The 27413-nt window shown below is 47.3% G+C and overlaps 1 protein-coding gene across 6 annotated transcripts in view; it reads left to right on the top strand.

The window, feature by feature from the left end:
• FGF11 (fibroblast growth factor 11) overlaps positions 1–24760 on the top strand; it is a 1303510-nt gene extending 1278750 nt beyond the window's left edge. For all 6 annotated transcript variants that reach the window (XM_077261507.1, XM_077261511.1, XM_077261509.1 and 3 more), the window contains one exon: positions 24257–24760. In XM_077261507.1, the coding sequence (XP_077117622.1) occupies positions 24257–24357 (101 nt within the window). In that variant the 3' untranslated portion in view covers positions 24358–24760. The remainder of the gene's footprint in view (positions 1–24256) is intronic.
• The last annotated feature ends 2653 nt before the right edge of the window (positions 24761–27413 follow it).

The following is a 27413-nucleotide window of genomic DNA, read 5'->3' as shown; positions in this document are numbered from 1 at the left end:
AGCTGTTTCGGGGTTAATTTACCTGATCCTCGGATTGGAAGCTGGGCCATGCCCATTGCCTTTAAATAGTTCTCCTGATCATTGGGCGTCGCCGATTATAGCTTCTGTCTTGTGCGTTGTTATCTCGGTCTAGAGTGGAGAGCTGGTTGTTGGAGATTCGTTGCTGGTGGTGTATTTTCCTTAGTCTTATTTACTCCTTCCTATATTTGTATTTCTTTTGCCCTGCACATTTATAGTGTATTCCTGAGTGACTGCGGCGTGGTGTATATTTTCCTTTTGTCCTTGTCTGTGCTAACTGTGGGTATTGGTGTATTACCTCTTCACTGGGTGGTGGGCGCAGGTTTCAGCCTAGGGTTGAAACAGGAGACAGGGTGAGGGTCGAGGCCTAGACATGCACACCGTCAGTGTAAACTCTAGGTAGAGGGTCAGTCAGGATTTCCCTAGTCTGAGGGAAATTGCAGGGGCCCGGGTTATTAGCTCTCGCTCACCTAGTCTCCCCGTGACATTATAATCGGCCCAACAACGAAAAGAAAAAAAAAAAAAAGCTTCTTTTTTTTTTTCTTTCTTTTGTCATGGATCCCATGACTTCCATAACCCGCCAGTTGGAGGCGCTGTCCCTACAGGTCACTGAGTTGAGGGGGGCAGTTCAGCAACAGGGACTAGCAGTATCTAATGTGCAAGCTAGAGCGACAGGAAGAGTTGCTGAGCCTAAATTCCCTTTGCCTGAAAAATTTGCTGGGGAACGCAGTAAATTTGTTTCTTTTCGTGAAGCTTGCAAACTATATTTCCGTATGCGCCCGATCTCCTCGGGTAATGAGGCTCAGCGTGTGGGCCTGGTGTTGTCATTGTTAATCGGGGATTGGAAGCATGGGCGTTTTCTTTGCCATCTGATTCTGCTGCATTTGACTCTGTGGAGAGTTTTTTTTCCTCTCTTGGAAAAATCTACGATGAGCCTGACAGAATGGCTCTAGCAGAATCTAAGATACGCACTATTCGCCAGGGGGAGCGAGTTGCAGAGGATTACTGTTCTGAATTTCGTCGCTGGGCAATCGATACACAATGGAATGATCCAGCATTGCGGAGTCAGTTTATTCATGGGGTTTCTGGAAGGGTTAAAAAGCCCTTCTGATGTACGAGACTCCTGCTTCTCTAGATTCCGCTATGAGTCTGGTTGTCCGCATTGATCGCCGTTTGCGTCAGGGGGAGCATGAGACACCGCCTATGGGAGAGGGTTTAGGTTCACGTGAGGTTGCTGCAGGTGAGCCCACGGAGCCTATGCAAATCGCAGGGGTGTCACATGTGAAGCGTCGAGCCCCTGAGCTCAGGAAGCAGGGAGCCTGTTTTTACTGTGGTAAAACTGGTCATTTTATTAACATCTGTCCTCTGCTGTCCAAGAAAAACGCAACGGCGGAAAACTTCTAAGCTCAGAGGGTGTGGAGGAGACCAATCTGAGCTTATCTATATCCTCCATGGTGGTTTCTCAATGCATGCTCCCTGCTAAGGTTTTTATCGCTGGCAGTGAGCTGCCAATTACTGTTTTTGTGGATAGTGGTTCAGCCACAAATCTCATTGATGAGGAGTTTGCGCGCACAGCAGGTTTTAGGATTGAAAAACTGTCTCATCCTATCCGCGTGGTCACCATCAATGCTGCTCCTCTCTCTCAGGGGGAGATTACTGAATTTGTGGCTGAGGTGAAACTCCACATTGGGGTTCTACATTCCAAGCGGGTTACATGTAAGGTGCTCAGGAATCTTCCTGCTCAGGTGGTTGTGGGTTTTCCTTGGTTGTCCATGCACAACCCGGTAATTGACTGGAAAACTCAGGACATAATTCAGTGGAGCGAGTTCTGCCAGGAGAATTGCCTGGCCACATGTGTGGCTGCGGTGACTTCAAGCGTTCCGGAGTCACTTCTGGATTTTGTGGATGTGTTCTCTGAGAAGGGTTGTTCAGAGTTGCCACCACATCGTCCCTATGACTGTTCTATCAGGTTTAAACCAGGGGCCAAGTTGCCTAAAGCAAGGATGTTTAACATCTCTGGTCCAGAGAGACAAGCGTTAAAAGATTATATTGCTGAAAGCTTGAGCAAAGGGCACATCAGGCCGTCATCCTCGCCGGTGGCAGCAGGGTTCTTCTTCGTGAAGAAGAAAGATGGCGGATTACGCCCGTGTTTGGATTTCAGGGAGTTGAACCAGATTACGGTTCGTGATCCATACCCTATGCCATTAATACCAGATTTGTTCAACCAGGTGGCGGGTGCTAAGTGGTTTACCAAGCTTGACCTCAGGGGGGCATACAACCTCATAAGAGTCCGTCAAGGTGATGAGTGGAAGACGGCTTTTAATACCCCTGAGGGTCATTTTGAAAATTTGGTGATGCCTTTTGGGTTGACTAACGCACCTGCAGTGTTCCAACATTTCATCAATGATGTGTTCTCGCATGTTTTGGGGAAATTTGTTATCGTGTACCTAGATGACATCCTCATATATTCTTGCGACCGTGATGCTCATTTAAATCATGTCAGGCAGGTGTTACAGCTTCTCAGAGAGAATAAGCTGTATGCTAAACTTGAGAAATGTGTATTTTCTGTTCAAGAGTTGCCTTTCTTGGGTTATATTGTGTCTGCTTCTGGTTTTAAAAAGGACGCCACTAAGGTGCAGGCGGTGCTGCATTGGGAACGTCCTGATAACCTGAAAGCACTTCAGCGGTTCCTTGGGTTTTCTAACTACTATAGGAAATTTATCAAGGATTTTTCCATCACTGCTAAACCGCTAACTGACATGACTAAAAAGGGTACCAATTTCTCCGTTTGGCCTGAGGCTGCTGTGCGCGCATTTGAATTTCTTAAGAACAGTTTTGTTTCAGCCCCCATTCTGGTGCAGCCAGATGTATCTAAACCCTTTGTTGTGGAAGTCGATGCGTATGAGGTTGGTGTGGGGGCGGTGCTGTCACAAGGCTCATCTTTGAGTGGTTTGCGTCCATGCGCCTATTTCTCCAAGAAACTGTCGTCCGCCGAACGTAACTACGATATCGGCAACAGGGAGTTGTTGGCAATCAAGTTGGCCTTTGAGGAATGGCGACACTTCTTGGAGGGGTCGGTACATCAGGTTACTGTTATTACCGATCATAAGAATCTGCTGTATTTGGAGTCAGCCAAGCGTCTGTTCCCCAGGCAGGCTCGCTGGGCATTGTTTTTCACGCGGTTCAATTTTGTTGTCACTTACAGACCGGGGTCTAAAAACACTAAGGCGGATGCTCTGTCCAGGTGTTTTCTGGGGGGTGAACCTCGGGAAGATCCAGTACCCATCCTCCAAAAGGGTGTTGTGGTTTCGTCTCTCACTACCGAGGTTGAGGCTGAGATTGCCGAGGCTCAGGAGGAGGTACCATCTGAGCTTCCCATCAACAAATCTTTTGTACCGCTTCATCTCCGCTTAAAGGTTTTGGCGGAGCATCATGATACTGTCCTGGCTGGCCACCCAGGGGTTAGAGGTACCTTGGAGTTGGTGTCACGTCGGTTTTGGTGGCCCAAGATCCGACAGGACGTGGTCTCATACGTGTCAGCTTGTACCACGTGCGCTAGGGCTAAGACGCCTCGCTCCCGTCCTGTTGGCACACTACTTCCTCTTGAGGTACCTAGTAAGCCGTGGACGGAAATCTCCATGGATTTCATCACTGATTTGCCCTCCTCTGCTGGGAACACGGTCATCTTGGTAATTGTTGATCGGTTTTCTAAAATGTTGCACTTTGTGTCTTTGCCTTCGTTGCCTAACGCAAAGACTCTGTCTCAGGTATTTGTGCAGGAGGTGGTCAGACTTCATGGGGTTCCGTCTGACATCGTGTCTGATAGGGGGTCTCAGTTTGTGGCAAAATTTTGGAAAGCATTTTGCTCACGGCTGGGGATCAAGTTGTCTCATTCTTCGGCGTTCCATCCTCAGTCAAATGGTCAGACTGAGCGTATGAACCAAAATTTGGAACAGTACCTACGCTGCTTTGTCTCTGATAACCAGGAGGAGTGGTCTACCTTTCTTCCTTTGGCTGAGTTTGCCATCAATAATCACCGCCAGGAGTCGTCTGAGGAGTCTCCGTTTTTTTGTGTTTACGGGCTACATCCTCAATTTTGTACCTTGAGTCAGAGGGGCTCTTCCGGCGTTCCAGAGGAGGACCAGTTAGGAGCACAATTGTCGTCAGTCTGGAGGAGAGTTAAAAAGCGCCTGTTGAGTGTGGGTGCTAGGTACAAACGTGTGGCTGACAGTAGGCGTGTGCCAGGTCCGGACCTGAGTGTGGATGACTGGGTGTGGTTATCCACAAAAAACATAAGACTCAAAATACCCTTAAATTGGGTCCACGGTTTATTGGTCCATTTAGGGTCACCGCCGTCATTAATCCAGTAGCGTACCGATTGGAGCTCCCTACGGTGTATAAGATACACAACGTGTTCCACAGGTCTCTTCTAAAGAAGGTGGTGGGTTCTGTGGACGCGGCGCCTATGCCACCTCCAGTCTTGGTGGATGGTAATTTGGAGTTTGAAGTCTCCAAGGTGGTTGACTCTCGTGTAGTGCGTCGCACTTTACAGTACTTGGTACAATGGCGTGGTTATGGGCCTGAGGAGAAGTCCTGGGTACCAGCCTCGGATATTCATGCGAATCAGCTGGTCAGGTTTTTTCATAGTCGCCATCCAGACAAGACGGGTCCTATAAGCCGTGAGGGCTCTGGGGTCCCTCGTAGAAGGCGGGGTACTGTCATGTCGGACGCTGTTCAGACCAGGTCGTTCGACAGACAGTGGTAATTCCGCTTTTGACCACTATTTGCTCATTGGCGTTGGCTAGATTTTATCTAGCTGTTCCGGGGTTAATTTACCTGATCCTCGGATTGGAAGCTGGGCCATGCCCATTGCCTTTAAATAGTTCTCCTGATCATTGGGCGTCGCCGATTATAGCTTCTGTCTTGTGCGTTATCATCTCGGTCTGGAGTGGAGAGCTGGTTGTTGGAAATTCGTTGCTGGTGGTGTATTTTCCTTAGTCTTATTTACTCCTTCCTATATTTGTATTTCTTTTGCCCTGCACATTTACGTATAGTGTATTCCTGAGTGACTGCGGTGTGGTGTATATTTTCCTTTATCCTTGTCTGTGCTAACTGTGGGTATTGGTGTATTACCTCTTCACTGGGTGGTGGGCGGATGTTTCAGCCTAGGGTTGAAACAGGAGACAGGGTGAGGTTCGGGGCCTGGACATGCACACCATCAGTGTAAACTCCAGGTAGAGGGTCAGTCAGTATTTCCCTAGTCTGAGGGAAATTGCAGGGGCCCGGGTTATTAGCTCTCACCCACCTAGTCTCACCGTGACACCCGGCCAGATGGTGCCAGAACCACTGGCGACTGACCTTCCATTGGGAAGTTATGATCCTTCATAGGTTTTGGGAGTTTTAGCTTCAACGCCCAGGTAAGGGAGATGAGGCCCCTCCCGGGGGTGAAAAGGATGTGACCAACCAAAAAGATAAATACTTGTGCAAGGCCATGTGCTCAGTCTTTGTCATGCTTGCTGTTCACTTCTAAAGGGGGAGACCACATTGTGTAATGTGCTGAAAGGAAATAAATGAGCTGGCAGGCCCATGCCTCCATGTGGCCCAGCACACAAGGTCAAACATCAAACCAGTAATTTACATGATTCATCTGCTTTTTTCAGTTGCATCTGCAACTTTTCTACTATCACCTGTATTTGCATATCTGACCATTGTATATGTATAACCATTGTTTATATAGTGTGCCCTTCAAGTGACCTGTCAGCAAGATTGTGCTGAGTAACCTACAGACAGTGTCTGGTTGGCTCGGTAATACTGATTAACATTATACCTTGGTTGTTGAAATCCGGCTTGTGGTTGTACACAAGTGGATATGACCATAACATAACGGTACTGGGATGGCAGCAGCGTCATGACTAGCCCATCCCCCTACATTCCCCCTTTCCTTAAATTTGGTTGTCCTCAACCAAACATGGTATAAAACTTTAATACTGTACAGATAATACTCCATGCAGGGAGGAGCATGAGAATAAGACAATTAAACCAGCTCAGTATGAGCAGAGTCCATAAAATGTAATAAAACATATGTATGATACACTGCCCATTACTCAAGAGCGTAAAGTCCTTTGATGTAGAACCCCCCTTCCTTTGAGAAGAGCACAGTTCACAAAAAAGAAGACCTAAGCATTAGGTCAGCAGTCCTTAAGGGGAAGTCGTTCCCCGCCCCTCAAGGTGAGTATTGCCCCTCTAATGCCGGGTGAACTGCCTGTCTCGGAAACAGTCTGTTGCTGCAGTCACACACAAGTCAGGGCTCAGTCCCAGGGCAAGTTCCTGCTTTCCAGCAGAAAGGGCACAACAAAAACAAAACAAAGTGTTCATGTACTTAGGCCATCTGGCCATATTATACGCCATCCCTTGTGGTGCTCAAGGGCTCCTTCGCCTGCAGGGACGCTGAACAGTCCAGTTTACTTTAAGTCATAGGTGCAACGTGCACAAATGTTTTTAAAAAGAAACAGACTTATTTTCAATTCAACGGTGCGCATCTCGTGCAGCTGCAAAAGTAGCTGAGTCCCATGCCCTATTAAGGGCTGAAGACGACTCTGCAGCTGGGTCATGGGTTGCCAAGAAGCAGTGGAGGACTGGTCAGGTCATTTAGGCCCAAGCAAAGACCCAGGTCATCTACTTCCTCAAGGGTGACTGCAACTGCGTAATACCCCTGGGGGCAGTCCTCCTTGAAGAATGTAACTCTGTCACCCTCCTTCAAAGGTTTACCGAATTTCACAGACGCAGCATTAACATAAATCTTTGCGTCCGTTACATCCCCACAGATAAATCCATATCCTCTTTTTAATATCAGTGTAGACCAGCCTTTCGCGGGTGAGTCAGCATTCCATAGCGCCTTCTCCAGGCGCAATTCGGCCCACACCTCCTATTCCCACTGCTTTTTTCCACTTAATTAGGTCCTCTATCCAGGCCGCCTGCCCGGGAGTAGGAAAAGGGCCCTCCGCTGGTCGGGGAAAATGAAGGGTGCCCAGGGCCATGGCGGTGTTGGAGATGGGCTGGGCCTCCACGGGACAGGATTGGGGAGCATACCCCCCTATCTGGACGAGGGGACGACTGCCCCCGAAACAGGGGCCTGTGCCAAGGACCATCCCTCCGGGGTCAGGGGTTGAGGTTCACTCACCCTTGCAGGAGCTGCGCTCGTCCCGGGAACGTTGAATCCATCCGCGGGTGCGGCTGCGAAATCTGTGGCTGTAAGACAAAGTTCCGGCTCATCCTCGGCATCTGGCAGTGGTTCCTCCAGGGCGGTCGCTTTCTTCAGTTCTCGCTGAGCGAACAACTTGGGTTCCGGATAACATGGTTTCTTCTCCTGGCGCCGTGACACACTCTGCACGCTGTTCTGACTCTGGATGCTGCAGTGGCTCCAACATCCGCTGCTCCCGCTCTAGAGGCCTCTCCGCAACTGGTGAGTATGGACCTCTACGATGTCCTCCTACGATCTGCTGGGTCAGGTTCTTTCGTCCTCCTGCCACCACCTCCACTCCACGCGGCCTATACCTCTGTAGCTATGGGTGCAGGAGTGCTCCATCGCTGCCGATCCGTGATCACACAATGGCGCCATGCAGCTGCACCCGGGTTTTCCTTCTAGGCCCCATCCATTGTCAGGTGGGGATGCCCCCGACAACTCCACCCATTTGCTTGAATTCTGTAAGGGAGGGCGAGGTTTTCTCTTCTTCATCTGCACCCACCAGGGACGGTCCGGGGAATATCGACAGGTGCATTTTGGCGCCAATACGGTACTGATACGCCCACGAAGGAGGGGGTCCCTGTTGTCATCTTCTTCTTCAACAACATTTCCCGCCATCTTTATGGTCGCCATCTTGGCCACATCCACATGATCAATCTTTTTCATGGTGTAAGTCAAGTCCAGTTTGTTTGTCACCTTCAGCATTTCAAGAGCATCCTCAAAATCTTCATCACTGTTCTCTGTGGTCACAACAGTGGCACTTAAATCATCATCTTCTTTCTTCGTGGGTTCTCCGCATTGCGAGGTAATCGCATCCTGCCGACTAGAACATTACTCAATACACTTTGCAGCATATTCTTGTCAGAATCAGCATAAACATCAGGCTTCATACAGTACACATCCTGCATCTTCCCTATACTCAGTCCCACGTCCTTCAGTACAGTACTCACTGTATCTGGGTTTTCCTCATCCGTTTCACCCCGGATTTGAGAGTATCTGCCCATGCCATGATCTGCCACATCTTGAACCATCTGCGCCCTGTACTTTCCCAGACTGTTTCTATTCTTCAACTCAAACTGCAGTAGCTCTGCAGCTGTATACTGTCCTTCTGTCCCTATAGGACTCTGAATGACTGTATCCTCCACTTGAAACATTACTTGTCTGCTGTGGTGTCCTGGGCCTAGAGCCCGTGTGGATGCTTCGGGCGCTCAAGCCCTTCTGACTACCTGAGGGAAACGTTTCTAGCTTACCACACAGCAGCCCCTTCTACAGTTAACCATTTACTTACACTAAGTTCCCGTGTATTATAGTGCCCACCATCTAGTGGCCATAATTGGACACTACTACGCTTTCCCTATTCTTAACATAGCACCAATACCAAAGTATAATATATATATATATATATATATATATATATATATATATATATATATATATATATATATATATATACACACATACACAGTACAGACCAAAAGTTTGGACACACCTTCTCATTTAAAGATTTTTCTGTATTTTCATGACTATGAAAATTGTAAATTCACACTGAAGGCATCAAAAGTATGAATTAACACACGTGGAATTACATACTTAACAAAAAAGTGTGAAACAACTGAAATTATGTCTTATATTCTAGGTTCTTCAAAGTAGCCACCTTTTGCTTTGATGACTGATGATGACTGTTTTGCACATTCTTGGCATTCTCTTGATGAGCTTCAAGAGGTAGTCACCGGGAATGGTTTTCACTTCACAGGTGTGCCCTGTCAGGTTTAATAAGTGGAATTTCTTGCCTTATAAATGGGGTTGGGGCCATCAGTTGTGTTGAGCAGAAGTTTGGTGGATACACAGCTGATAGTCCTACTGAATAGACTGTTAGAATTTGTATTATGGCAAGAAAAAAGCAGCTAAGTAAAAAAAAACGAGTGGCCATCATTACTTTAAGAAATGAAGTTCAGTCAGTCCGAAAAATTGCGAAAACTTTGAAAGTGTCCCCAAGTGCAGTTGCAAAAACCATCAAGCGCTACAAAGAAACTGGCTCACATGAGGACCACCCCAGGAAAGGAAGACCAAGAGTCATCTCTGCTTCTGAGGATAAGTTTATCCGAATCACCAGCCTCAGAAATCGCAGGTTAACAGCAGCTCAGATTAGAGACCAGGTCAATGCCACACAGAGTTCTATCAGCAGACACATCTCTACAACAACTGTTAAGAGGAGACTTTGTGCAGCAGGCCTTCATGGTAAAATAGCTGCTAGGAAACCACTGCTAAGGACAGGCAACAAGCAGAAGAGACTTGTTTGGGCTAAAGAACACAAGGAATGGACATTAGACCAGTGGAAATCTGCGCTTTGGTCTGATGAGTCCAAATTTGAGATCTTTGGTTCCAACCACTGTGTCTTTGTGCGACGCAGAAAGGGTGAACGGATGGACTCTACATGCCTGGTTCCCACCGTGAAGCATGGAGGAGGAGGTGTGATGGTGTGGGGGGGCTTTGCTGGTGACACTGTTGGGGATTTATTCAAAATTGAAGGCATACTGAACCAGCATGGCTACCACAGCATCTTGCAGCGGCATGCTATTCCATCCGGTTTGCATTTAGTTGGACCATCATTTATTTTTCAACAGGACAATGACCCCAAACACACCTCCTGGCTGTGTAAGGGCTATTTGACCAAGAAGGAGAGTGATGGGGTGCTACGCCAGATGACCTGGCCTCCACAGTCACCAGACCTGAACCCAATCGAGATGGTTTGGGGTGAGCTGGACCGCAGAGTGAAGGCAAAAGGGCCAACAAGTGCTAAGCATCTCTGGGAACTCCTTCCAGTGACTACCTCTTGAAGCTCATCAAGAGAATGCCAAGGGTGTGTAAAGCAGTCATCAAAGCAAAAGGTGGCTACTTTGAAGAACCTAGAATATAAGACATAATTTCAGTTGTTTCACACTTTTTTGTTAACTATATAATTCCACATGTGGTAATTCATAGTTTTGATGCCTCCAGTGTGAAAGTACAATCTTCATAGTCATGAAAATACAGAAAAATCTTTAAATGAGAAGGTGTGTCCAAACTTTTGGTCTGTACTGTGTATGTGTATATAAATATATATTATTATATATTTAACAAGCCACAGTAATACACCAATACACCAACTAGTACCAATCTCTAGCATTATTAAGTGACATATCAAAGGACAACATTATCTATTTCTTACACAATATCTTGTACACAAGTGGATATGACCATAACATAGCGGTGCTGGGACAGCAGGTACGTCATGAATAGCCCATCCCCCTACTGTTGTTTAATCTTTATTTTCAGGTTTGAGTTAATGAGATTCTCGTGCTCCGGGGCGGCCTGTGGTGGGTTCTCCATGCGGTGCTCTACTTAGGTTTTCATACTGATGGCTTAAGACCGGTCACTGATGAGTCACTGACCCACCCCCTATTTTACATACTGATTGTTATAATTATTAAAAAAACAAATCTCCTTCAGCAGGCATGCGCGTGCAGCACTTTTTTACTAGAGGAAAAAAAACTGTCTCCACCAAAATGACGCTGGAGGCCCCTGCGCAGTATCATGTACCAGCGATCCGATAGATGCTACTGCGCATTCGCCACCGGGGCCGTTTTGCTAGAGGGAAAAAAATGCTTAACCAAGGTGGCGCCTGCGCAGTGGCATCTGTTGGATTGCTGATAGATGCTGTTGTGCAGACGCAGCCGGAGCCATTTTGAGAAAGATTTTTTTTTTCATAATCAATGTATATCACTAAATAAAACAATTTAATGCACATTATAGAGGCAATCATGCTGCAGCGCAGGTGCCGGTGCCGGTGCCTGCCTGCTGAAGGTGAGATATATATATATATATATATATATATATATATATATATATAATATATATATACACACACATATAATAATCTATATGTAAAATAGGGGGCAGGTCACTGAGAGATCAGTTGCCTGTCACAAGCCATCAGTATGAATACTTAAACAGAGCACTACATAAAGCCCCTTGCCCGCCTACAGGTCACCCCGAAGCATGAGAATCTCTTTAACCCCTTTCTGCCATTAGACGTACTATCCCATCGAGGTGACCCGGGCCCTAATTCCCATGGATGGAATAATATGTCATACGCGATGAGCCGCGCTCACGGGGGGAGCGCGGCCAATCGAGGCCAGGTATCAGCTGATTATCACAGCTGACATCCGGCACTATCGGCGAGGAGCGGTCACGGACCGCTCCCAGCACACTAACCCCCGAAACACTGCAATCAAACATGATTGCAGTGTTCCGGCGGCATAAGGAAGCATCGCGCAGGGAGGGGGCTCCATGCATGCTTCCCGGAGACCCTCAGAACAATGCGATGTGATCACGTTGTTCAGAGGTTCTCCTACCTCCTCCTCCCTGCAGACCCCGGATCCAAGGTGGCCCCGGGGCTCCTTCCGGGGCCTGCAGGGAGGTGGCTTGCCGGCGCCTGCTGAGAGCAGGCTCCGGCAAGCCTGCGGCACTGCCTGTCAGATCGCTGATCTGACACAGTGCTGTGCACAGTGTCAGATCAGCGATCTGACAATATATAGTGATTTCCCCCCCTCCTCCCAAGACTAAGTAAAAATGTAAAAAATAAAAATAAAAAAAATAAAGAAAAAAAAAATATATTGTTCCAATAAATTTCTTTCAGTAAAAAAAAATAAAAGTGCACATATATGGTATTGCCGCGTCCGTAACGCCCCGTTCTATAAAACTGTCCCACTAGTTAACCCCTTCAGTGAACACCGTAAAAAAAAAAAGAGGCAAAAAACAACGCTTTATCAACATACCGCCAAACAAAATGTGGAATAACACGCGATCAAAAAGACAGATATAAATAATCATGGTACCGCTGAAAACGTCATCTTGTCCCACAAAAAAACAAGCTGCCATACTGCATCAACAAAGAAAAAATAAAAAAGTTATAGCCCTCAGAATAAAGCGATGCAAAAATAATTATTTTTTATATAAAATAGTTTTTATTGTATAAAAGCACCAAAACATAAAAAAATGATATAAATGAGGTATCACTGTAATCGTACTGACCCGAAGATTAAAACTGCTTTATCCATTTTACCACACGCGGAACGGTATAAACACCCCCCCAAAAGAAATTCATGAATTGCTGTTTTTTGTTCATTCTGCCTCCCAAAAATCGTAATAAAAAGCGATCAAAAAATGTCATGTGCCCAAAAATGGTCCCGCAAAAAACAAGACCTCACATGACTCTGTGGACCAAAATATGGAAAAATTATAACTCTTAAAATGTGGTGATGCAAAAACTATTTTTCGCAATAAAAAGTGTCTTTTAGCGTGTGACAGCTGCCAAACAAAAACCCGCTAAAAAACCTGCTATAAATAGTAAGTCAAATCCCCCTTTATTACCCCCTTAGTTAGAAATAAATACATTTTTTAAATTATTATTTTCCCTATTTTCTCATTAGGGTTAGGGCTAGGGTTAGGGCTAGGGTTAGGGTTGGGGCTAGAGATGGGGTTAGGGTTTGGATTATGTTTACAGTAAGGATTACGGTTGGGATTAGGGTTAGGGGTGTGTCAGGGTTAGGGGTGTGGTTAGGGTTAGGGTTGGGATTAGGGTTACGGATGTGTTGGGGTTAGAGGTGTGTTGGGGTTTGAGGTGTGGTTAGGGTTATGGTTGGGATTAGGTTTAAGAGTGTGTTCAGAGTAGGGGCGTGTTTGTGCTAGGGGTGTGATTAAGGTTATGGTTAGGGTTGGGATTAGGGTTAGGGGTGTGTTCAGGTTAGGGTTAGAGTTAGAGATGGGAGATTTCCACTGTTTAGGCACATCAGGGGCTCTCCAAACGCGACATGGCGTCTGATCTTAATTCCAGCCAATTCTGCGTTGAAAAAGTAAAACAGCGCTCCTTCCCTTCCGAGCTCTGCCATGCGCCCAAACAATGGTTTACCCCCACATATGGGGTATCAGCGTACTCAGGACAAATTGGACATCAACTTTTGTGGTCTAATTTCTCCTTTTACCCTTGGGGAAAATACAAAATTAGGGGCTAAAATTCATTTTTGTGGAAATAAAAAGATTATTTATTTTCACTGCTCTGCGTTATAAACTGTAGTGAAACACTTGGGGGTTCAAAGTTCTCATGACACATCTAGATAAGTTCCTTGGGGGGTCTAGTTTCCAACATGGGGTCACTTATTTGGGGGTTCTACTGTTTAGGTACGTCAGGGGCTCTGCAAATGCAATGTGACACCCACAGACCATTCCATCTAAGTCTGCATTCCAAACGGCGCTCCTTCCCTTCCGAGCTCTGCCATGCGCCCAAACGGTGGTTCCACCCCTCATATGGGGCATCAATGTACTCAGGATAAATTGGACAACAACTTTTGGGGTCCAATTTCTACTGTTACCCTTGGGAAAATACAATACTGGAGGCTAAAAATCATTTTTGTGGGAAAACAAAGGATTTTTTATTATCACGGCTCTGTGTTTTAAACTGTAGCGAAACACTTGGGGGTTCAAGGTTCTTACAACACATCTAGATAAGTTCCCTGGGGGGTCTAATTTCCAAAATGGTGTCACTTGTGGGGGGTTTCCAATGTTTAGACACAACAGGGTCTCTCCAAACGCGACATGGTGTCCTATCTCAATTCCAGCCAATTTTGCACTGAAAAGTCAAAAAGGCGCTCCTTCCCTTCTGAGCTCTGCCATGCGCCCACCAGTGGTTTACCCCCACATATGGGGTATCTACGTACTCAGGACAAATTGTACAACAACTTTTGGGGTCCATTTTCTCCTGTTACCATTGGTAAAATAAAACAAATTGGATCTGAATTAAATTTTTTGTGAAAAAAAGTTAAATGTTCATTTTTTTTAACATTCCAAAAATTCCTGTGAAGCACCTGAAGGGTTAATGAACTTCTTGAATGTGGTTTTGAGTACCTTGAGGGGTGAAGTTTTTATAATGGTGTCACTTTTGGGAATTTTCTATCATATAGATCCCTCAAAGTGACTTCAAATATGATGTGGTCCCTAAAAAAAATGGTGTTGTAAAAATGAGAAATTGCTGGTCAATTTTTAACCCTTAACTTCCTACCCCCAAAAAATATTGGTTCTAAAATTGTGCAGATGTAAAGTAGACATGTGGAAAATGTTATTTATTAAGTATTCTGTGTGGCATATCTCTGTGATCTATGGGCATGAAAAATTCAAAGTTGGAAAATTGCCAAATTTTCGCCAAATTTCCATTTTTTTTCACAAATAAACGCAAGTAATATTGAGGAAATTTTACCGCTAACATGAAGTACAATATGCCACGAGAAAACAATGTCAGAATCACAGGAATCCTTTGACGCGTTCCATAGGTATAACCTCATAAAGGGACAGTGGTCAGAACAACCACAAGACGGATTTCATCAACCAAGGTATCATTTTAATCAGTATAACGGCATCTACCTGACACTGTCTGTAGTTGCTGAGCACATTCCTGCTGACAGCTTCCCTTTAAGGCAGGTAAATATATAATTTAACCTTGGGCTGCTCTTTTATCTGGATCCATGAATTCACATGTTCTTGACTTTAACTTTTCATGCTACCGGGGCTGGTTTCTGGCCTGATATAATCCCATTAATGGGACCAGTCTTAAATTTAACGAGAAATTGGTGGTAGTCCTATTGGGCTGATAAGGTTCTGTTTCACTGGTGCTAGTGAAAGGGGCCTCTCCACTCTGTGAGCGAGTGTGGTGCTACATCAGTGACTGTGTAGGCCACAACCTCTCACTCCCTGTTTCTCCCTGGGCCTGTGTAGGCAAGGGAGGGTTTCTGTGTAAAACTATGACAAGCTGACCATACCTGTCCCCAGTGGGTGCAAGTGAGGAGACCGTACCACGTGATCCCTCTGACGTAATAGTGATGTCAGGTGAGATTGCGGGTTCGTCACATGTGGTGGCAGTTCAGTGTGATCAAGATAATAGTATGTGTGAATGTGGGACCCATACTTCCAGACACTAAAGATTACCAGCAGTAGCTTTTTGTCGCTGGGGTTTTCAGACAGTCCAAGTGCAAAATACTGTAAGGTGTGTGGGTGCATCAGGTTGCAGCTCTGTCTCGGTGACAAAAGATTGCAAGGATGGCCAGTGAGACAAGGGGCAGAGCTAGGGAGATAACCAGTGGGGAGCAGGTGGAAGGCGATGTTTCATAAGCAGAGGGGCAGTCCAGCCAAGGATCGAGTATATTGTGCGCTTTCGTGACAAGATGCAGGCACAGCTGGTGCACGATAATATGACGCAATCCCAGGCCGACCAGAAGCAATGGTACAACCAGACTTGTGAGAGGACATAACAGGTGGTTCAAAAGGTGTGGGTGCTGGTCCTCGTACACCAGGACTAGCTTCAGGCAGTCTGGGAAGGCCTATACCTCATACACCAGCAGCTCAGCTCTGTAATATACCTGGTTACACTAGACCACACGCAGGGAAGACGCAAGGCCTTTCGTGTGAACATGATGAAGGCATATCATGAGTGGGAGGCCTTCCCTCCCGGTATGCAACCTGCCAGAAGACGGAGAGGCGAAGACCCTCCTGGATACTCTCACCAGGGCTAGGGCAGCCCTACAGCCCTTCTCGGATTTGTTCAGCAACAAGCCCGGAAGGACAGAGTCGACCGTCCATCACGTGGACTCCGGTGATCACCCCCCAATCTGGTGTTCAGCATATCGGGTCTCCCCAAAAGTGCACATGTTCCAGGACATTAAGGAGATGCTGAAGCTGGGAGTCATCTAAACATCCAACAGAGCTGGGGCCTCGCCCGTAGTCCTCGTCCCAACTAAGGAGTGGACAATTTGGTTTTGCGTGGACTACAGGAGGCTCAATGCTGTCATGGTCACTAATGAGTACCCCATGCTGCGCATCGATGACTTGCTCGATCAGTTGGCAGAGGCCAAGTACCTGACCATCATGAATCTGAGCCGGGGATATTGGCAGATTCCCCTGACCCGCAAGGCACAGGAGCGCTGTGCCTTTATCACCCCACTTGGACTGTACGAGTCCACAGTGATGCCATTCAGCATGAAGAATGTCCCTGACATTTATCAGCAGATGGTCAACACGCTGCTCAGGGGACTTGAAGGTTATGTGGCTGCATACTTGGCTGGCATTGCCATCTTCAGTTCCACCTGGGAAGATCATATTAAGCATGTGGCACAGGTGCTCGGGCAGATCCGCTAGACAGACTTCACCATTAAGCCAGAAAAGTTAGGTCCACTACCTGGGACACTGGGTAGGAGGTAGGGCCCTGAGGCTGGAGCCTGGGAAAGTGAGCGCCATCACATCCTGGCCCAATGCCCAGGACAAAGAAACAGGTGATGTCCTTCCTGGATACCGCCGGGTACTGTAGGAGATTCGATCCCCACTATAGTAGCCTGGGGAATCCCCAGATGGACCTCACCAAGAAGAAGCTGCCCTCCACAGTCGATTGGACAAATGACTGTTAGACGGCCTTTCAGGTGCTGAAGACCGCCCTTCCCAGCTTCCCAGTACTACAAGCAGACAACTTTACACGGTTGTTTGTAGTACAGACCGATGTCAGTGACTTTGACCTTGGTGCTGTGCTCAGCCAGGTTGACTCTATGGGCTAAGAACACTCCATTTTGTTCCTGAACCAGAAGCTCCTGCCGAGGGAGGTGGCCTACTCCACAATGGAAAAGGAATGCCTGGCAATTGTGTGGGCCCTGTAGTGTCTGCAGCCATACTTGTATGGACGCCAATTCACTGTGGAAATGTACCACAACCTCCTCAGCTGGTTATACACCTTATCCACAATGAATGGGAGGTTGTTATGCTGAGACTTGCACTCCAGCAGTACCACTTTGCCATTTGCCACAAGCAGGGTCATGACCACGTTAATGCCAATGGGTTATCCTGACGAGGGGAGGTAGCGGATGGGCACGTGGTGGAATACTGGAAAGTGCTGCCCCCCTAGCATCTTCTAAAGGGGATGTGTGAAAAATGGGGGGATTTAATGGCAGCTTGGATTTATCGTACATCCTAGCCACACACTGGTTACATTTTAGAGAGCTCTGGAACGGGCCGAACGCCTTCCACGGTTTCGATCTGTTCTAGCACCCCAGGGTGGGGAGATACACAGAACAGCTAGTAGAAGCCAGGTAGAGAAGCTGTGGTTGGTCTCCAAGTATAAGGGGGTGCCCAGTCAGATCCAATGGTGCCAGAACCACCGGCGACTGACGTTATGTTGGGAAGTTATGATCCTTCATAGGTTTTGGGAGTTTTAACTTCAAACACTCAGTGGAGGGAGATAAAGTCCCTCTCGGGGGCGAAAAGGGTATGACCAACTAAGAGGATAAATGCTTGCGCAAGGCCATGTGCTCTCTCTCTTTGTCATGCTTGATGTTCACTTCTATGGGAGGTGTTGTGTAATGTGCTGGACAAAACTGAATCAGCTTGCAGCCCCATGCCCCCATGCGGCCCAGCACACATGGTTGAACATCAAACCAGTAATTGACATGATTTATCTGCTTATGACTTTTGTACCAACTGTATTTTCATATCTGACCATTGTATATGTATATCCATTGTGTACAGTATATAGTGTATTGTCTAGTGGACCCTTAAGGTAATTAAATAGATAATTTAACCTTGTGCTGCTCTTTTATCTCGATCCACGAATCTACACGTCAGTGTTCTATCCTTGAATTTTCCATGCTATAGGGACTGATTTCTGGCCCAATATTATTATTATTATTATTATTATTTATTGTTATAGCGCCATTTATTCCATGGCGCTTTACAAGTGAGGAGGGGTATACATAATAAAAACAAGTACAATAATCTTGAACAATACAAGTCATAACTGGTACAGGAGGAGTGAGGACCCTGCCCGCGAGGGCTCACAATCTACAAGGGATGGGTGAGAATACAGTAGGTGAGGATAGAGCTGATCGTGCAGCGGTTGGTTGATCGGTGGTTACTGCAGGTTGTAGGCTTGTCGGAAGAGGTGGGTCTTCAGATTCTTTTTGAAGGTTTCGATGGTGGGCGAGAGTCTGATGTGTTGTGGTAGAGGGTTCCAGAGTAGGGGTGATACGCGAGAGAAATCTTGTATACGATTGTGGGAAGAGGAGATAAGAGGGGAGTAGAGAAGGAGATCTTGTGAGGATCGGAGGTTGCGTGTAGGAAAGTACCGGGAGATGAGGTCACAGATGTAAGGAGGAGACAGGTTGTGGATGGCTTTGTACGTCATGGTTAGGGTTTTGTACTGGAGTCTCTGGGCAATGGGGAGCCAGTGAAGGGATTGACAGAGGGGAGAGGCCGGAGAATAGCGGGGGGACAGGTGGATTAGTCGGGCAGCAGAGTTTAGAATAGATTGGAGGGGTGCGAGAGTGTTTGAGGGGAGGCCACAGAGCAGGAGGTTGCAGTAGTCAAGACGAGAGATGATGAGGGCATGGACTAGGGTTTTTGCAGATTCTTGGTTGAGGAATGAACGGATTCGTGCAATATTTTTGAGTTGAAGTCGGCAGGAAGTGGAAAGGGCTTGGATATGTGGTTTGAAGGAGAGATCAGCGTCAAGGATAACCCCGAGGCAGCGAGCTTGTGGGACTGGGGAGAGTGGGCAGCCATTTACTGTAATGGATAGGTTCGTTGGGGGGGTCACGTGAGATGGGGGAAAGATGATGAATTCTGTTTTGTCCATGTTAAGTTTCAGAAATTTAGCGGAGAAGAAGGATGAAATAGTGGACAGACATTGAGGGATTCTGGTTAGTAGGGAGGTGATATCTGGTCCAGAGATGTAGATCTGTGTGTCATCAGCATAGAGGTGATACTGAAAGCCATGAGATTCTATGAGCTGTCCCAGGCCAAAGGTGTAAATGGAGAAGAGCAGGGGCCCAAGGACTGAACCTTGTGGGACTCCGACAGAGAGGGGGCGAGGTGAGGAGGTGGTGTGTGAGTGGGAGACGCTGAATGTCCGGTCTGTTAGGTATGATGAGATCCAGGATAGGGCCAAGTCTGTGATGCCAAGGGATGAGAGGGTCTGTAATAATAGGGAATGGTCCACTGTGTCAAAGGCAGCCGACAGGTCGAGGAGGAGGAGAACAGAGTAGTGTCGCTTGCTCTTGGTGGTTAAAAGGTCAGTGGTGACCTTAGTTAGGGCAGTTTCAGTGGAATGGTGTGGCCGGAAGCCAGATTGTAAGCGGTCAAAGAGGGAGCAAGAAGAGAGATGGGAGGACAGTTCAAGGTAGACGTGTTGTTCCAGTAGTTTTGAGGCATAGGGGAGAAGTGATATAGGGCGATAGCTAGATACAGAGGATGGGTCAAGAGAGGGCTTTTTGAGGATAGGTGTGATGGAGGCATGTTTAAAGCTTGAGGGGAAAACACCATTTGTTAGTGATAGGTTGAAGAGATGGGTTAGGGTTGGGATGAAGATTGTGGTGAGGTTTGGGATGAGGTGGGTTGGGAGCGGGTCAAGTGCACAGGTGGTGAGATGCGATCTTGAGAGTAGAGTGGCGAGTTGATCTTCTGTAATGGTGGAGTAGTTGGTTTTGGAGGTGGAGGGTAGGGAAGTTGGGAGGAAGGGCTCTGGGGCTTGTTGACCAAAACTGTCTCTGATGTTATCAATCTTCTGCTTGAAGAATGAGGCAAAGTCTTCAGCAGAGATAAGTGAGGAGGGAGGAGGTGCTGGGGGACGGAGGAGAGAATTGAAGGTGTTGAATAACTGTTTAGGGTTGTGAGACAGGGAGGATATGAGAGATGAGAAGTAGGTTTGTTTAGCTGTGGCGAGTGCGGTCTTGAAAGTAGTGAGGGACTGTTTGAATGCGATTAAGTGGTCGTTGGAGTGGGATCTTTTCCATCTGCGCTCAGCAGCCCTGGAAGCTCGCCTCAGTTCTTTGGTCAGGCTGGTGTGCCAGGGCTGTCTGTTGATTTTGCGAGCTTTGGTATGTGTAAGTGGGGCAGCAGATTCCAAAGCTACAGCTATTGTGGTGTTATATAGAGCGGCAGCGTCATCCGCATTGTGTATGGAAATTATGTCTGTGAGAGGGAGGAGGGATTCAGAGAATGAATGTAGGTCAAGATGTTTAAGATTTCTGCGAGGGTGTGAAAGTTTGTGGGGTGGGGACTCTAGACATGGAGTGGAGAGAGATGAGAATGTGAGAAGGTTGTGGTCAGAGAGAGGAAGAGGCGAGTTAGAGAGGTTAGATAGGGAGCAGAGGCGGGTGAAGATGAGGTCCAGTGTGTGACCATCTTTGTGAGTGGCTGCAGAAGACCATTGAGTGAGGCCGAAGGAGGAAGAGAGAGATAGAAGTTTAGTGGCAGCTGAGAGGGAAGTGTCAATGGGTATGTTGAAATCGCCCATGATGATAGTGGGGATGTCCGCAGAAAGGAAATGAAGTAGCCAGGTGGTGAAGTGGTCAAAGAAGGTGGTGGCTGGCCCTGGGGGGCGGTAAATGACAGCCAGTTGGAGGTTGGAGGGGGAGTAGATGCGCACAGAGTGCACCTCAAAGGAAGGGAGGGTAACAGAGGGTGGCAGTGGGATTGGGGTGAAGGAGCAGTTATCTGACAGGAGAAAACCAACTCCTCCACCATGCTTGCTGCTGGGGCGGGGTGTGTGAGAAAGGTGGAAGCCACCGTAAGAGAGTGCAGCAGGGGAGGCCGTGTCAGAAGGGGTGAGCCAGGTTTCGGTGATGGCGAGGAAGGAAAGTTTGGTAGTAACAAAAAGATCATGGATGTAGGAAAGCTTGTTACAGACAGAGCGAGCGTTCCACAGAGCTCCTGTTAGTGGGACTGGGGAAGCGGGGGCTGGGCGAATGGGTATAAGGTTAGAGAGGTTACGGAAGTTTGTGATGGAGCGTGGATGGGAGGTAGAAATGACTGTGGGAATATGGTGAGGAGGACCAGGATTTGGAGAGATATCACCAGCAGTGAGAAGGAGCAGAGATAGTGTTAGCAGGTGGGAGCAGGAGAGAGCGTGAGGGGGCTGCCTGTGCTTTGAGACAGAGGATTGTATGTTAAGGAACAGTTCTGAGGAGGAGGTGAGATGGATGGGGAGGATTGAAGAGGAGATGAACAGTTCCTTACTTGGTGTGGGGATTGGGGGAGGTTGCAGAAAGTGAAAGATTATAGGGGTAAAAGTGACAACAAACAGAAACATTGTTTACAGTGACTGGCCAGTTACCTTCAGTTCCCTTCAGTTCCAATTCAGGTTTTAATTCTAATGTAATCCACACTTCTAGAAATCACACTGCAGACTAAAGTCCTGCGGACTTGTGCTATGCAATATATGGAAAACTAAGTGCGGTCAGGTGTGGAGCAGAGAGGAGTGGTCTCTGCTCATCTTGGTCAGAGAATTAAGGGTCGACCAGATGCATACAATCAAGACTAAGTAAACAAGGTCATAAATATCACACAGTAAGTTGGGGGTTAGCTGAAAGGCATACCATCACAATGCTAGGAGCAGGGGAAAGTCTATGCGCAAAGCTGGGTGATGTATTATGTGCGCTTCATGTAGGAGAGCTGGATGAACATACCTGTTGGAAGAATAGAGATGCTTGTTAGAGTGCGATGGTGGCAGGTAGCAGGGCACAGTCTGTATACATCTTTCAGGTTTTAATTCTAATGTAATCCACACTTTTAGAACACACTTCTAGAAATCACACTGTTAATGGACCTGGCTTATATCTAATGAGGAATTGGTGGCAGTCCTACTGGGCTGATAAGGCACTGTGTTACTGGTGCTAGTGACAGGGGCCTCTTAGTCTGTCAGGGTTGTGAGCGAGTGTGGTGCTACGTCAGCAACTGCATGGGCCACTCCCTGTGTCTCCCTCGGCCCGTATTGGCAGAGGGTTGTCTATGTAACCCTGTGCCAAGCTGACCTTACGTCTCCCCAGTGGGTATGGAATGTCAAGTTGATGCAAGTGAGGAGACCATACCACGCGATCCCTCCAACATAATAGTGACGTCAGGCGAAGTGGTGAGGTGCGGGTTTATCACAACTAATCGTATGCTAAATAGTTGCAAGTCCAATTTATGTATTGGATAACCAAGGTGATTGTCTACAAAATGATGGTAGTCTCACGTTCAAAGCAGTTGAGGATGGGCATACAGTATATGGACCCTGAACGTCAAAAGTTCGGGGGTGGGGGATATAGCTATGACCAGTAGTGGTCCTAGTGGTGAAGGATATAGCTATAACCAGTGGGGTCCTGGGGATGGAGGATATAGCTATGACCAGTGGGGGGTCCCATGGTTGAAGGATATAGCTACGATCAGTGGGGGTCAGGGGGTGGGGGTATAGAGCTATGAACAGCGGAGGTTCCCGGGGGTGGGGGTATAGAGCTATGACCAGTGGGGGATCCAGGGGGTGGGGGTATAGAGCTATGAACAGCGGAGGATCCCAGGGGTGGGGCTACAGAGCTATGACCAGCGGGGGATCCAGGGGGTGGGGGTATAGAGCTATGAACAGCGGAGGTTCCCGGGGGTGGGGGTATAGAGCTATGACCAGTGGGGGATCCAGGGTGCAGGGCTATAGAGCTATGAACAGCGGAGGATCCCAGGGGTGGGGGTATAGAGCTATGACCAGTGGGGGATGCCGGGTGTGGGGCTATAGAGCTATGACCCGTGGGGGATGCCGTGTGCGAGGCTATAGAGCTATGACCAGTGGGGGATCCCGGGTGCGGGGCTATAGAGCTATGACCAGTGGGGGATTTCGGGTGCAGGGCTATAGAGCTATGACCAGTGGGGGATTTCGGGTGCAGGGCTATAGAGCTATGACCAGTGGGGGATCCCGGGTGCGAGGCTATAGAGGTATGAACAGCGGAGGATCCAGGGTGCAGGGCAATAGAGCTATGACCAGTGGGGGATCCAGGGTGCAGGGCTATAGAGCTATGACCAGTGGGGGATGCTGTGTGCGAGGCTACAGAGCTATGACCAGTGGGGGATCCAGGGTGCAGGGCAATAGAGCTATGACCAGTGGGGGATCCAGGGTGCAGGGCTATAGAGCTATGACCAGTGGGGGATGCCGTGTGCGAGGCTACAGAGCTATGACCAGTGGGGGATCCCGGGTGCGGGGCTCTAGAGCTATGACCAGTAGGTGATTTCGGGTGCAGGGCTATAGAGCTATGACCAGTGGGGGATCCCAGGTGCGAGGCTATAGAGGTATGAACAGCGGAGGATCCCAGGGGTGGGGGTATAGAGCTATGACCAGTGGGGGATCCCGTGTGCGAGGCTATAGAGCTATGACCAGTGGGGGATCCCGGGTGTGGGGCTATAGAGCTATGACCAGTGGGGGATGCCGTGTGCGAGGCTATAGAGCTATGACCAGTGGGGGATGCCATGTGCGAGGCTATAGAGCTATTACCAGTGGGGGATCCCGGGTGCAGGGTATAGAGCTATGACCAGTGGGGGATCCCGTGTGCGAGGCTATAGAGCTATGACCTGTGGGGGATCCCGGGTGCGAGGCTATAGAGGTATGAACAGCGGAGGATCCTGGGGTGGGGGTATAGAGCTATGACCAGTGGGGGATCCCGTGTGCGAGGCTATAGAGCTATGACCAGTGGGGGATCCCGGGTGTGGGGCTATAGAGCTATGACCAGTGGGGGATCCAGGGTGCAGGGCTATAGAGCTATGACCGGTGGGGGATTTCGGGTGCAGGGCTATAGAGCTACGACCAGTGGGGGATCCCGAGTGCGAGGCTATAGAGGTATGACCAGTGGGGGATCCCGTGTGCGAGGCTATAGAGCTATGACCAGTGGGGGATCCAGGGTGCAGGGCTATAGAGCTACGACCAGTGGGGGATCCCGAGTGCGAGGCTATAGATGTATGAACAGCGGAGGATCCCGGGGGTGGGGGTATAGAGCTATGACCAGTGGGGGAACCCTGGGGTGAGGGTATAGAGCTATGACAGGTAAGTGTCCCAGTCGTGGAGGATATCTATCATTGGGGGTCTACATGTGCAGGCACTATGACTGATGATCCCACTCTTGTGTCCTGCAGTTGCTCTCTATAAGGAACCTTCTCTCCATGATGTCATAAAAGTCTCTCCCACAAGAAGACTGACCCCAAAACCGAGTGCTCGGCTCCGAGGGGCCCGATGAGAGAAACTGGAGGATGAAGGAAAATGATGGACGATGCAATAAATTCCAACCTTCTTGGAGAGGTGGGGAATACGTGGACTGTGAGGAGCAGCGTCTCCATTAGAGAACGAGCTTTACTAAGACTTTCTGGACCCACCATGCTGCATCCGAGAAGGCAAAAATATGAGACCCCTAGGACCACTTAAAGGGAAAGACACGTGGTCTGCATCTCAGGAAGCCTGACAACTATCTTCCAGCATCTGTATATGGTACTGCAAATGTAACCTCTCCTGTGTTCATGTATACGGCTCTATGCACTAACCTGCCCCTAGATATATCAAGACCCCAAATCACCAGACCCTCATTGTGAAGGATGAGCCATCAGTCTACTAACCAAATATATGCAAATAAATTATATAATTAACGATTGTGTGTAATGTCACCTGTAATACAGAATCCCTTGTGTAATATCGCAGGTGTAAGACATACACCCCCCATGTAAGATCACACATGTAATACAGACATCCTCCATGTGATATCTCACGCGTAATACAGATACTCCCCCATGTAATATCACACGTGTAATACAGACACTTCCCTGTGCAATATCACTGGTGTAATACAGACACTCCCCCATGTAAAATCACAGGTTTATACAGTCCCCCCGTGTAATATCACAGATGTAATACAGACATCCCCATGTAATATCATGTGTAATAGAGACACCCCCGTGTAATATCACATATGTAATACAGACATTCCCCCCGTGTAATATCACATGTGTAATACAGACACTCCCCCGTGTAATATCACATGTGTAATAGACACTCCCGCGTGTAATATCACAAGTGTAATAGAGACACCCCCGTGTAATATCACATATGTAATACAGACACTCCCGCGTGTAATATCACAAGTGTAATAGACACTCCCCTATCAGACATGTAATACAGACACTCCCCCCGTATAATATCACATGTGTAATGCAGACACTCCCCTGTGTAATATCACATGTGTAATGCAGACACTCCCCTATGTAATATCACACATGTAATACAGACATTCCCCCCATGTAATATCACATGTGTAATACAGACACTCCCCGTGTAATATCACATGTGTAATGCAGACACTCCCCTGTGTAATATCACATGTGTAATGCAGACACTCCCCTATGTAATATCACACATGTAATACAGACATTCCCCCCATGTAATATCACATGTGTAATACAGACACTCCCCGTGTAATATCACATATGTAATACAGACACTCCCGCGTGTAATATCACAAGTGTAATAGACACTCCCCTATCAGACATGTAATACAGACACTCCCCCCGTATAATATCACATGTGTAATGCAGACACTCCCCTGTGTAATATCACATGTGTAATGCAGACACTCCCCTATGTAATATCACACATGTAATACAGACATTCCCCCCATGTAATATCACATGTGTAATACAGACACTCTCCGTGTAATATCACATGTGTAATGCAGACACTCCCCCCGTGTAATATCACATGTGTAATACAGACATTCCCCCCATGTAATATCACATGTGTAATGCAGACACTCCATTGTGTAATATCACATGTGTAATACAGACACTCCCCTGTGTAATATCACATGTGTAATACAGACACTCCCCCCATGTAATATCACACGTGTAATACAGACACTCCCCGTGTAATATCACAAGTGTAATACAGACACTCCCGCGTGTAATATCACATGTGTAATACAGACACTCCCCCCGTGTAATATCACATGTGTAATGCAGACACTCCATTGTGTAATATCACATGTGTAATGCAGACACTCCCCTGTGTAATATCACACGTGTAATACAGACACTCCCCCCGTGTAATATCACATGTGTAATACAGACACTCCCCCCATGTAATATCACACGTGTAATACAGACACTCCCCGTGTAATATCACAAGTGTAATACAGACACTCCTGCGTGTAATATCACAAGTGTAATAGACACTCCCCTGTCACACGTGTAATACAGACATTCCCCCCGTGTAATATCACATGTGTAATACACTCCCCTGTGTAATATTACATATGTAATACAGACACTCCCGTGTGTAATATCACAAGTGTAATAGACACTCCCCTGTCACACGTGTAATAAAGACATTCCCCCCGTGTAATATCCCATGTGTAATACACTCCCCTGTGTAATATTACATATGTAATACAGACACTCCCCTGTGTAATATCACACGTGTAATACACTCCCCTGTGTAATATCACACATGTAATACAGACACTCCCCCGTGCAATATCACACGTGTAATACACTCCCCTGTGTAATATTACATATGTAATACAGACACTCCCCCCGTGTAATATCACATGTGTAATGCAGACACTCCCCTGTGTAATATCACACATGTAATACAGACACTCCCCTGTGTAATATCACACATGTAATACAGACACTGCCCTGTGTAATATCACACGTGTAATACACTCCCCTGTGTAATATCACACATGTAATACAGACACTCCCCCGTGCAATATCACACGTGTAATACACTCCCCTGTGTAATATTACATATGTAATACAGACACTCCCGTGTGTAATATCACAAGTGTAATAGACACTCCCCTGTCACACGTGTAATACAGACATTCCCCCCGTGTAATATCACATGTGTAATACACTCCCCTGTGTAATATTACATATGTAATACAGACACTCCCCCCGTGTAATATCACATGTGTAATACAGACACTCCCCTGTGTAATATCACATGTGTAATGCAGACACTCCCCTGTGTAATATCACACATGTAATACAGACACTCCCCTGTGTAATATCACACATGTAATACAGACACTCCCCTGTGTAATATCACACATGTAATACAGACACTCCCCTGTGTAATATCACACATGTAATACAGACACTCCCCCGTGTAATATCACATGTGTAATGCAGACACTCCCCTGTGTAATATCACACATGTAATACAGACACTCCCCTGTGTAATATCACACATGTAATACAGACACTCCCCTGTGTAATATCACACGTGTAATACACTCCCCTG

Source organism: Ranitomeya variabilis, chromosome 5 (genome assembly GCF_051348905.1).
Source record: "Ranitomeya variabilis isolate aRanVar5 chromosome 5, aRanVar5.hap1, whole genome shotgun sequence".
Taxonomy (NCBI): Eukaryota; Metazoa; Chordata; class Amphibia; order Anura; family Dendrobatidae; genus Ranitomeya; species Ranitomeya variabilis.
Note: the sequence above shows the minus strand (reverse complement) of the source record. Positions and strands in the feature narration are given on the sequence as shown.